The sequence below is a fragment of the Elephantulus edwardii genome, unplaced genomic scaffold (assembly GCF_000299155.1).
Source record: "Elephantulus edwardii isolate Elephantulus edwardi_28Jun2011 unplaced genomic scaffold, EleEdw1.0 scaffold00192, whole genome shotgun sequence".
NCBI classification, from domain to species: Eukaryota; Metazoa; Chordata; class Mammalia; order Macroscelidea; family Macroscelididae; genus Elephantulus; species Elephantulus edwardii.
Window position 1 is genome coordinate 1,517,723 of NW_006399942.1, and position 11,518 is coordinate 1,529,240.

General features: G+C 36.7%; 1 protein-coding gene across 1 annotated transcript in view; it reads right to left on the reverse strand.

The window, feature by feature from the left end:
• Window positions 1-11,267, reverse strand: part of SULT1E1 (sulfotransferase family 1E, estrogen-preferring, member 1) — a 16,858-nt gene extending 5,591 nt beyond the window's left edge. Inside the window, exons 1-4 of the mRNA XM_006896821.1 lie at window positions 11,120-11,267; window positions 10,666-10,788; window positions 5,739-5,836; window positions 1,211-1,337 (exon numbers count right to left, since the gene is read on the reverse strand). Coding sequence (XP_006896883.1) covers window positions 1,211-1,337; window positions 5,739-5,836; window positions 10,666-10,788; window positions 11,120-11,267 — 496 coding nt within the window. The remainder of the gene's footprint in view (window positions 1-1,210; window positions 1,338-5,738; window positions 5,837-10,665; window positions 10,789-11,119) is intronic.
• Between the last annotated feature and the right edge of the window lie 251 nt (window positions 11,268-11,518).

Genomic DNA, 11,518 nt, shown 5'->3' on the forward strand with positions numbered 1-11,518 from the left:
ACTCAGGGCAGCGTCTGTTTGTTGAAATAAATCAATTGGTATGTATCCTTCAAAAAACTATTGTAACAAGATCCTTGTCTCAGAATCTGTTCTTAAAAAAACAGGATAAACTGGTGGGGAGGGGTGGGCAGGGAGAAAAGAGTAGCAATGAATTAATGGAAATCCAAAATCTCTGTAAATGTTTATTAACATTAATTTTTTTTAAAAAAGGATAAAAAATAACTAAAAGACAACTAGTACCTCAGTTTCACATATTAAGTCAATTTCTCACCAGTGAGAGAAATATATCTTGAATAATCTGTATCTAGAAATGCTATCTATACTTAAATCATTGTACAGGGTGTGCATGAGAAAGAAAGAGAGAGAAAGACAGACAGATTCATACATCCTAGTGAATTATGACCTCATGTTAGGTGGTTGCTCTTGTTATGTGTCATGGAGTCGCCTGTGACTCATAGCAACCTTATGAACAATAGCTCTTGAAGCTTGCCCTGTCCAGAGTCAATCTTACTACGACACACTTACCCCCACTGATTGTCTCAGTTACTGAATGAGTCCATCTCATCCGGGGTCTTACTCTCAAGAGCTGTTACTCAACCCTTCAGAGTATGATGGCCCTCCTGGTCACATGCCCAAAGTATGTGAGGTGGAGCTTTAAAATTCTAGCCTTCATCTCCAAGTCAGACCTATTTGCTTTTGTCTATGTACCACTTACTCATTTACTACCTCTAATTTTGTTAGGGAAAAAACCCCAATAATTAGAGCACATATTAACATTCTTGGAAATAGACTCACAGTCCTTCTTCTATTTCCTTTCCCCTTTGTTCAACAGAGTTATAACAACACATGGTGAAATACTTTTCTAAAAAAAAGTGATGAGAGAATTTGCCAATGAGTCTCAATCTTAGAGAGGAATAATGCTATCTCTAACTCCCAGACACCTGCTACATATATGTTTTTATGTGTTTAACTAAAATGTCCAGAGTCTTTTATTTTTTATTCTACCTGGAAATCCTGTGTTTGTTCTAATCATCAAGCCTTCTAGAATGTGCATATTTTGACTAAAGATTGGGAAAATAGCATCAGAATGAATGACAAAAAACTGACATCTGAGATAGTATTAATTTGCATCAAATTCCATAAAATCAATCAGATCAAATTCTGAATTATTCACCTAGAGAGATTACAAAAGAAAAATAGGTATTCTTACCATTTCCACTCATAAATTTTTTGACAAAGTCTGGAAACGTTCCAGGATTTTCATGAGCAGGAACCATTAGATGGAAATAATAATAAGAAACAGCTACATCCTTGGCATTGCGGCAAACATAGATCATCTAAGAGGATGAAATTGTACATTAAATGACCTATGTTTAAAAATTTTACAGAATTTTAAAGAGAGCACATTTATGTTATATAACTGTATGCTCACTATATATAGAAAATATAAACAAAATACGTATAACCTAAAGAACTTATTTCATTCCAGAGCCTAAACTGATAGTTTAATAGTAAAATGTTTTTGCTTTTTTTTAATTCTATTTTCACTTATCTAATTAGGCTTCCCAAAATTCCCTTGATACAGATTGAGCCAGTTAAATTATTACTGTATTTAATTTGTAACTGAAAAAAAAAGCCCCCAAAACAACAGACCAAAACTAGACTGAGTGACAGCAAATTATTAAGAGTTAATTATTGAGTTTGACTTCTGGAGGCCTAGTGGATAAGGGGTTGCACTGCCAATCCAAAAGTTAATTATTGGGAGTGAATAATTTGGAAAATCACTCAGCCAGTTGTTTTGCCCTAAAGCCTTCATACGACACCTCCATTTTTCATAGGAAAACAACAAAAAAACAACCCCTGCGTTGAGTACACACTCATAGTGACCTAATGGTATAGAACACAACTGTCCACTATCGTTTCTGAGACTATAAATCGTTGTAAATACAGACTGTCTTGTCTCTCTCACTCACAAACAAACTAGTAGATTCTAAACCACCAATCTTTTCCTTAGCAGCTGAATGTCTTAGCCACAGTGCAGAGCTCCTCATTCATGCAAAAGCAGAGAACGAGGATGAAGAGGAAATATTTTTGTTTCCTCATTTGCAATGTTGACAGATAAATGCTTATGAGGGTCCATTTCAGTCTCAAAAAGACAAATACTGCATAACACCACTGTTATGAGGCAGGCCTGACACAGAGGATTGGAAGGAGAATAGGAAAAGAGTGGTTAAGATAATGAACACTGTATTGGAACAGATGAGGGAGAGAACTGTTTAAAAGGAATAGATGATTCGGCATTCTATATAAGACAAAGGTCCAGAAAAAGAGGTACATTGTAAAGAGGACTGGAGCCTAGGGGAGGGAGGAAAATGTGCAACAAAGAATAAATGAAAATTCAACTTATCTATAAAATTTCATTAAAATCACAATTAACTTTTTAACAAAAAGTACACTGACTTCAGCAAAAATACAATAACCACAAACATATTGTTTTATTATTTTTTACATGTGTACCGTTAAATCAGATCTGACAGATACAGGAGGAGATTGTCCCTCTTTCTCCAGCAGAGAATCTGGTGGAATGACCACCAACATAATAATTAAATTTCCATTTTAGACAGATAAGAAACACCAATGACTTAGGAACCAGAAAACTTTGGTTTTGTGTGCTAGTTCTGGTTTTAAGAAGTTCTGCAATCAGATGCAATCCAATTGTCATTCTGGACTGTCTCTCCAAGAAATTATTTCATTGCTTCATATCTCCATTGCTTCTTCTAGGTATGGTCGTCATTATTACAAAAAAAAGAATCATTCTCAATTCCAATATTGCTGGGGTCTTCTCTTATCTTACGTGACTATGTGATGTCATAAGAGAGGACGGCTCGTAACACATAACTGTTTACTGGATACAAATAAGGCCATTACCTTGGCTTTTTCAAATTTTTCATTTTCAAACTAAAGACTTTCAAAGTTCACTTTTAAGAAATAAGAATCTCATTTTTAAGGGACTACTGTGGAAACATATAATTACTACAGAAAAAGAAATTAACTTAATGATAGATCTTGTGATTTAGTAGTAAAGAATTGTGCTGCCAAACCAAAAGCATGCTGTTTGAATCTACCAGCTGCTCTGTGAAAGAAAAATGCCTCCCATGCCATTAACTGCCTCTGAAAATTCATTGGAGGTTCAGCTGTGAGTTGGTCGCTATCCTCGGTACAAAGCAAGAACTTAATTTACACAACAGTAATTATACATGTTAACTTTACTGAGGAACAATGATGTCAGTCTAAAGACTAGGGTACATCTGATCCAGGTCATATTCTTCAACTACTTGCTATGAGCAGAAAGCTGGACATTTACAAAGGATGAAAAAAGGAGAATTGATGCTTTTGAGTTGTGGCACTGGAAAAGAGTCTTGAATATACCATGGACTACTAGGACTACTATAGTCTTTGCAATTATGTGCTATGAATTGGAGAGTGGGACAGTGAATAGGGATGATAGAAAGAGAATTGATGCCTTTGAGTTGTGGTGCTGGAGAAGAGTGTTGAATATACCATGGACTGCTAGGAGAACAAACAGGTTTGACCTGGAGAGGGTGAAGCCAGAATGCTCCCTGGAGTCAAGGATTCTGAAGCTTCATCTGACATACTTTGGACATGTTGCAAGGAGGGACTGGTCCTTGGAGAGGGACATCATGTTTGGGAGAGTGGAGGGATGGTGCAGGAGAGGAAGACCCTCAATGAGATGGATCGATTCTGTGGTGGGAATAAATGTGTTTGAGATGGCGAGGTTGGCTCAGGATAGAACGGCATTTAGGGATCTTGTACACAGGATCGCTATGAGTCGCAAAAGACTCGATGGCACCTAAGAATGACTAGGAGAACAAAGAAGTAGTCCTAGAGAGAGTGAAACCTGGTTACTCCTTGTAGGTAAGGATTCTAAAGCTCTGCCTGACATAATTTGGGCATGTAGCAAGGAGAGATCAGTCCTTGGCAAGGGACACCATGTTTGGGAGGGAAGAAGGACAGTGCAGGAGAGGAAGACCTTGAAAGACCCTGGATAAGATAGATTGACTCAATAGCTGGGGTAACAGGGTGGATGTGTCTGAGATGATAAAGTTGGTTCAAGATAGATAGAACAGGGTTTAGAGCTGTTTTACGTAGGGTCGCTGTGAGTTGCAAGCCGCTTGACAGCTTTTGACTTTTTTTGACTTAACAACTTTTTAAGTATTGTTTACAATAATTGTCACAAATAATTTTCAGCTAAGAGTTAAATAGAACTATTTGTTGGTTCATATTCAGAATGTTATTTACATTCTTAGTAATGAGCGTGATTCAAGTCATCTTTTCTTGCCTTTCTTCGTGGTAACTCTTTGTTAAATGTTCTCTGCAAAGAATTATGATCTTTATTGTAAAGTCTGGATACAAGTTCTCCATAATACTTCTTTATGATTTTTCTGGGTTGGCAGCAGGAGGTAATGTGATCTTTTATTCTGCTAAACCTTGAACTTTTTTGATAGATCCCAGCTGCCAGAGTCTCACAGCCTTTGGGAGTAGCAATGCAATTCTCTACAGATGATGCCAGTAGATTACTCTTATTTATGTTACATCAAGTTTTTTATTGTCATTGTTGTGTACACACTTCCCTTTCTATATAAAAAGCAGGACAGAGTTCAAATTTCTTAAACTAACTGTTTCCATGGATTATATAATATGTCCCCAAAATACACATACACACACAAAATATCCCCTACATCTGAGAATCTGATCCTATTTAGAAATACTTTTTTTTTCATTATTTGAACATGGTCAAATCAATATAAGAGGAGCCCTTGTCAGATCACTCTTGAGTTGTAAAAACAAAAAAAAATAGAATGTATAAGAACTTTATGAACTTTGTATATAAAACAGTATACAATTTTTAAAAGTTATAGAATGGGCAAAAAGATTCAATCAGAGAAAGATAAACTATATGAAATCCTGTCTACAGGCAAAAGAACACCAAGGATGATCTACTGAAATGGAAAGAAATACCCACCACATAAATCAATATGTTCATAAGGTGGTTTTAAATTTTAGCTTACAGAATTTTGAGGAAATTTTACAGTAATTTGTGATGTTTCTGTTATAACATTACTAGATAGTTAAGACAACATCTAACCTCTTGCACTCAAGTCTTCACTCATCTCCTTCTGGGAAAAAGTTTAAAATTAAACTTCCAGTTAAATTGAACTTATTTCATCTTCATTCTAGTGTACTAGTCTGTAAGGAATTGGACTGTTAACCCAGAAGTAGCCCCTCTTTGAAAATTTGGATTCATCAATTATTCCATGGGAGAAAGATGAGCAGTCTCCTACTAGGTAATTTACAGCCTCAGAAAATCTGCTGGAGTGGCAGCTATAATTCAACTCCATCTCAATAATGCATAAGAGAAAAAGGATAGAATAAATACACCAGTGTGCGTCAGGAGCTCTAATGCCATACACTGTAAACATGTTGCACTGGTAACCAAAAACCTCCACACATATCTCCACTGTTTCGAATCCACCAACGGCTCCTTGAGAGAAAGATGGCTCCTTCTCATTAAGAGTTATAGCCTAAGAAACAAAAAATAGGATTCCTCGGAAGGAGCAGTGAGTGAGTGGCATATGGAATACCTAAGGAGATAACTTGACACTGAAATTCTGAATTTTTCAGTTTAATTAAGTTTAGAAACACTTAACACTGATTACCTTGCAGTTCTTTTCCCAAAATGAGGCTGGGAGGTAGTCTGCTGGTAGGTGAGTTTTCACCAATCTAGGAGATGCCATAACTTTTAACTGTTTCACTCCTAATTTGAAGAAGAAAATATATGTTAAACAATTTCAAAAATTTAAAACATATATATGAACATATATGGTTATTGCTGTTGTTGTTATGTGCCATCCAGTTACCTGTGACTCATAGCGACCCTATGTACAACAGCCCTAAACCCTACTCTATCCTGTTCCAATATTATTGTCTCTGAAACACCTACCCCTTTACCCCAGTTATTTAATCAATTCATCTCATTGAGGGTCTTCCTCTCTTGTGATGTCCCTACACCCTCCCAAGCATGATGTCCTCTCCAAGGACTGATCCCACCTTGCAACATGTCCAAAGCATGTCAGATGAAGCTTCAACATCCTTACCTTCAAGGAGCAGCCTTGTCTCACCCTCTCTAGGGTAAACATATTTGTCCTCGTAGCAGTCCACGATATATTCAATACTCTTCTCCAGCACCACAGCTCAAAGGCATCAATTCGTCTTCTACCATCCCTAGTCATTGTCTTTCTTTCTGACACAAAGCAAGTAATTGCAAAGACCATGACCTGGATCAGGCTCACTGTAGTCTCCAGACTGACATTGTTGCTCTTAAGTACTTTGGAGAAGTCTTTGCCAGCAGACTTTCCCAAAGCAATTTGTCTTTTATTTCCTGGCTGCTGGTACTGAAGTGTTGATTGTGGAGCCAAGCAAACTAAAGCTGTTAAGAATCCCAGTCTCTTCACCATATATCATGATGCTGTCAATCAGCCCAGTGATGAGAATCTTTGTTTTCTTGATGTCGAACTTCAATTTGTATTAAAGAATTTAGGCAGCAAGCACTTCAGGTCCTCCTTAGTTTCAGCAAGTAGGGTTGTGTCATCTACATAACACAGATTGTTGAGGAGTCTACCTCCAATCCTAACGCCATATTTCTCTTCATAGAGCTCAGCCTCCCAGACAATCTGTTCCACATAACATATATATTTATAGTAAAAGCAGATATAACTTTAATAGACTAAAGTGAGTTGATAGTAATAATATACACTTATTATCAAAAATACTATATTTAAGTGTAAATGAGGAGACATATATCAAACAATATTTCACTTTGTGAGAATAATCATTATAGTCCTCAACATTTTAGTAAACAGTCTCCATCTTTATCTAGTCTCACAGACAGGACACACAGATTGGGGTTTTTTTTTTGTGTGTGTGTGTCTTTCAATTATTGTTATGTACTATTGAATCACTTGTGACTCATCGAAACCCTATATACAATAGCCATGAACCCTGCTCTAATCTGTGCCAGTCTTACTGTCTCTGATACACCTATGCTTTATTACCCCAGTCACTGAATCAATCTATCTTACCCATGTTCTTCCTCTCTTGCACTGTCCTTCTGCCCTTCCAACCATGTTGTCCCTCTCCAATCACTGGTCTCTCCTTGCAACATGCTCAAAGTATCTCAGAAAAAAACTCAGCATACTTGCCTGCAAGGAGCTGTCTGGTTTCACCCTCTCTAGAATATTTGTTTGTTCTCCTGGAAGTCCGTAGTATATTCAGTACTCTTCTCCAACACCACAGCTCAAAATCATAAATTCTCTTTCTACCATCCTGAGTTATTTCCTGCTTCTGATGCACAGTAAATAATTACAAAGACCATATCCTGGATCAGGTGCATCTTAGTGTATAGACTACAGTTGTTGCTTCTTAGTGCTCTGGAGAGGTCCATGATGGCAGATTTTCCCAGTGTAATTCATCTTTTGATTCTTGATCTTCTGAAGCAAGTACTTCAGGTCCCCTCAGTTTTGGCAAGCAAGTTTCATGCCATCTGCATAATGCAGGTTGTTGATGAATCTTCTTCCAAGCTTGAGGCCACACTCAATCTCATGAAATCCAACCTCCTGAATATTTTCCACATATAGACTGGAAATTCATGGAGACAGATCACATCCTTGATTCACTTCTTTTCTAATTTTGAACCCTGCTGTTTTCTCCTGCTCTATTTTGAGGACTGCTTCTTGGTTTGAGTATAGGTTTTACATATGCACAATCAGTTTTTCTGGGATTCCCATTCTTCTCAGGTTAGCTACAATTTGTTGTGATCCACACAGTCGCACGCCTTTGCACAGTCAATGAAACACAGATAGGTATTCCTTTGGTAGTCTCTGCTTTCAGCTAAGATCCATCTGACATTGGCTATTATGTCCCTAGTGCCATGGCCTCTTCTAAACTCAACTTGTATTTCTGGTAGTTCTCTGTATAGATACTGTTCCAGTTCTTTTTTAATAATCTTCAGCAGGATTTTGCTTGCACGGGATATTTGTAATATTGTTTGATAATTTCCACATTCTGTTGGATGACATTTTTTATGTTTAATGGATACAAGCTTAGATCTCTTTAAGTCAATTGACCAGTTGTGCTCCAGACTCCTTGGTGTAACCTGGTGAACACATTCAAGGCAGTATCTGTTTGTTGAAATATGTCAATTGGTATTCTATCAATTCCTGAGGCCTTATTTTTTTGCCAGTTCTTTCAGAGCAGCTTTAATGTTTTCCTTCATCACCATTGGTTCTCAATCACCTGTTATTTCATTATATTCACATTGCCAAGTCTACTGAGAAGTACAAAGATAATGAGTAGACTAAAGTCACCTGAGGTCTGAGCCATTCTTTTTGGGCTAATTGGAGCAAGTAGGGAGAAAGGTGTTGGCGGGGTGGAGAGAGGCAGAGAAACAGAGGGGGAGGCTGTGAACGGGAGAAATGGGGAAAGGACCACCACTGCATATGCATCAAATGGGAAGGCAAGACCAATACTTAGTCTATTAGCTATGTAATCATGGAGGATCTTTTATTTGCTCTTTAGGTAAAATGCTTGCGTGCTAGATATTGTGAGTAAGCTGAGATTCCAAAGTAAGACAGCCTAGGAAGGATTTGCCATCCACTTCTGAAATAAAAGGCTTTAGAAAACCCTGTAGACAATAGAAAACTAACAAATATGGCACTGGATGCTGAGACTCTCATGCTGGGAAACACAAAGGAGGAGGGAAGAACAGTTGCAGGCAGGCAGTAGTGATTGGAACATGGAATATGAGAAGTATGAGTGTAGAAAAATTGGACATTAATAAGAAAGAAACAGAACACATAAAGATTGACATTGATGAAATGAGATGGATTTAAATGGGAAATTTTGAATCAATCATGTTATTTACTATTCCAGAAATGAAAAAGTAAAAAAGAACAAGTCACATTGTCACATTCATAGTTAAAAAGACTATTTCCAGATTCATCTTGAAATACAATGTTGTGAGTGACAGGATAATATCTAAATGCATACAAGGAAGACTTGATAAAACCACTATCATTCAGGCATGTATACCAACCCAACATCCAGAGCCAAAGAGGAGAAAATGGATGATTTCTACCAACTTGGCAGTCAGAAATTGACCAAGCACCTAACAAGGATGCATTAATAATACTGGGTGACTAGCTGGGAACAAGAAAGAAGGATCAGTAGTCAGAAAACATGTCCTTGGTGACAAAAATGAGGCTGGAGATAGAATGATTTCAGAATTTTGTAGAATCAATGATTTATTCACTGAAAAACCTTTTTATAAGAAGCATAAACAGTGACATGTACATGGACTTCACATTATGGTTTACACAGCAATCAATTTGATTATATCTTTAGAAAGAATTGTTAGAGAAACTCGGGATGAGCTATGAAAACTAGGCCAGGTGCTGACTGAGAATCAGACCATCAACTATTCACATGCAAGTTCAAGCTGAATCTAAAGAAAATTTAAACAAATCCACAAGGACCAAAATTTGACCTTGAGTCTATCCTACCTGAATTTAAAAACCATCTCAGGTACAAGTTTGAGGTCTTCAATACTAACGTATGAAGATCAGGCAAGCTGTTGCAAGATATCGAGAATATCATCCATGAACAATGGAAAAGGTCTTTACAAAGACAAAGGAGGAAGAAAAGACCAAGGATGTCAGAAGATACTGAATATTGTACTAGAATACCTAGAAGCCAAAGCAAATTGAAGAAATCAAGAAATTAAGGAGCTGAACAGAAAATTTCAAAGGGCAGCTCAGAAAGACAAAGCAAAGTGCTCTAGTTACATATACAAAGAGCTGGAGTCAGAAAATTAAAAAAGGAACTGACTCACTTGGCATTTCTTAAGCTGAAGGGACTGAAGAACGAATTCAAGCCTCAATTTGCAATACTTATGCATATTATGGACATAGTATTGAGTTATTCAGGAAGCAGCAAAGGAAGATGGAAGAAATACATAGAAATACTTAAAAATAATGTAAAATAGAATGTATATGAATGAGTGTATGAAATATAATGTAAATGAAAGATAGTATAAAACAATGTATATGAATGAAAAAAAAGTTTGTGTTTTTTCGCTGTTGTTTTGTGTCATTGAATCTTTTATTACTTATAGCCAAAACAAATTAAAATAGGTGACCAAATGGTAAGGAGTTGTGCCACCAGCCCAAAGACACACACACAGTCAAAATCCACCATTTGCTTTGTGGAGAAGAATGAGTGGGCCACCTCTTTCTGGGTGATATACTGCCTGTCTGAAAATTTTCTGGATGATTAGCCATGAGTTGATTCCAACTTGACAGCACATGACAACTTATTAGTAGTCTTCTTTTAAGACATATAACAGTTACCGTTTTCCTCTATTGTAGACACAAGTCCAAACAATCGCAAGATAGAAACAATTTGTTTGCTTCCATATGTAGAAGTTATAATTAAACTGCCACCCTTTAAAAACAGTCTTGTTTTTAGCCCCACTTGTAACCACCCTTTATAATATGTATACATTGATTTTAAAATGAGTTCAAACATTACCATCAAACACATCTTCATTTTTGGATTCCAAGTAAGGTACTCGATTAAAAATGGCATCTTTGCATTTTTCAGCACTACCATCTTTTTGGATCATATCGACAATTTCACTGACCCATGTTGTGCCTGTAAAAATCAATTTAAAATTAGTTATTGTGTGGAGCTGACATCGGGAATACAAAATTTATAGCTAGATATATTCGGAAGACGTCATACATTTCTAGCTCAGCCAACAATATTTATTTGTTTGTGTCATAGGTATAAACTTTAGGGAATAAAATAGGCTGGTAATATACTTCTTTTCTCTATCTATGCCCACGTAACTCTGGATTTATGTTGAGGTATTAGCAAGAAGGTGATACTATAACCATGAATTTGTTACTTACCATTCAAGGTCATTTTTTAAAATCATTTCCACCTTAAAAAGGAGCAATGATGACATATAGAAGATACTTACCAGATCTGGGGTAGGTTGCAATAACTATATCATCTGGATTTGCCTGGAATGCTTGCACATTATCCCAATTTTTTAAAAAGCTTTCATATATTAAAAGTCCACGGATACTGCAAAGTTTTTCAACAGCAGTAGATGTGGAAGAATCCATCATGAACTATAGTAACTGAAAGAAAGAAAGAAAGCTAGATTTTTATACTTTATGTGTTGTTGTTGTTGTTGTTATGTGTCACTAAGTTAGTACCAACCAACTCATAGCTTCCAGCGACTTTTCAGAGACAGTAAATCGCATTGGAGGAGACTGCCCATTCTCCTCCCTCAAAGCTTTTGGGACTGCAGCACAGCTTCTTACCACTAGACCACCAGAGCTTTAATTTATTAATCTATACAAATATATCTACA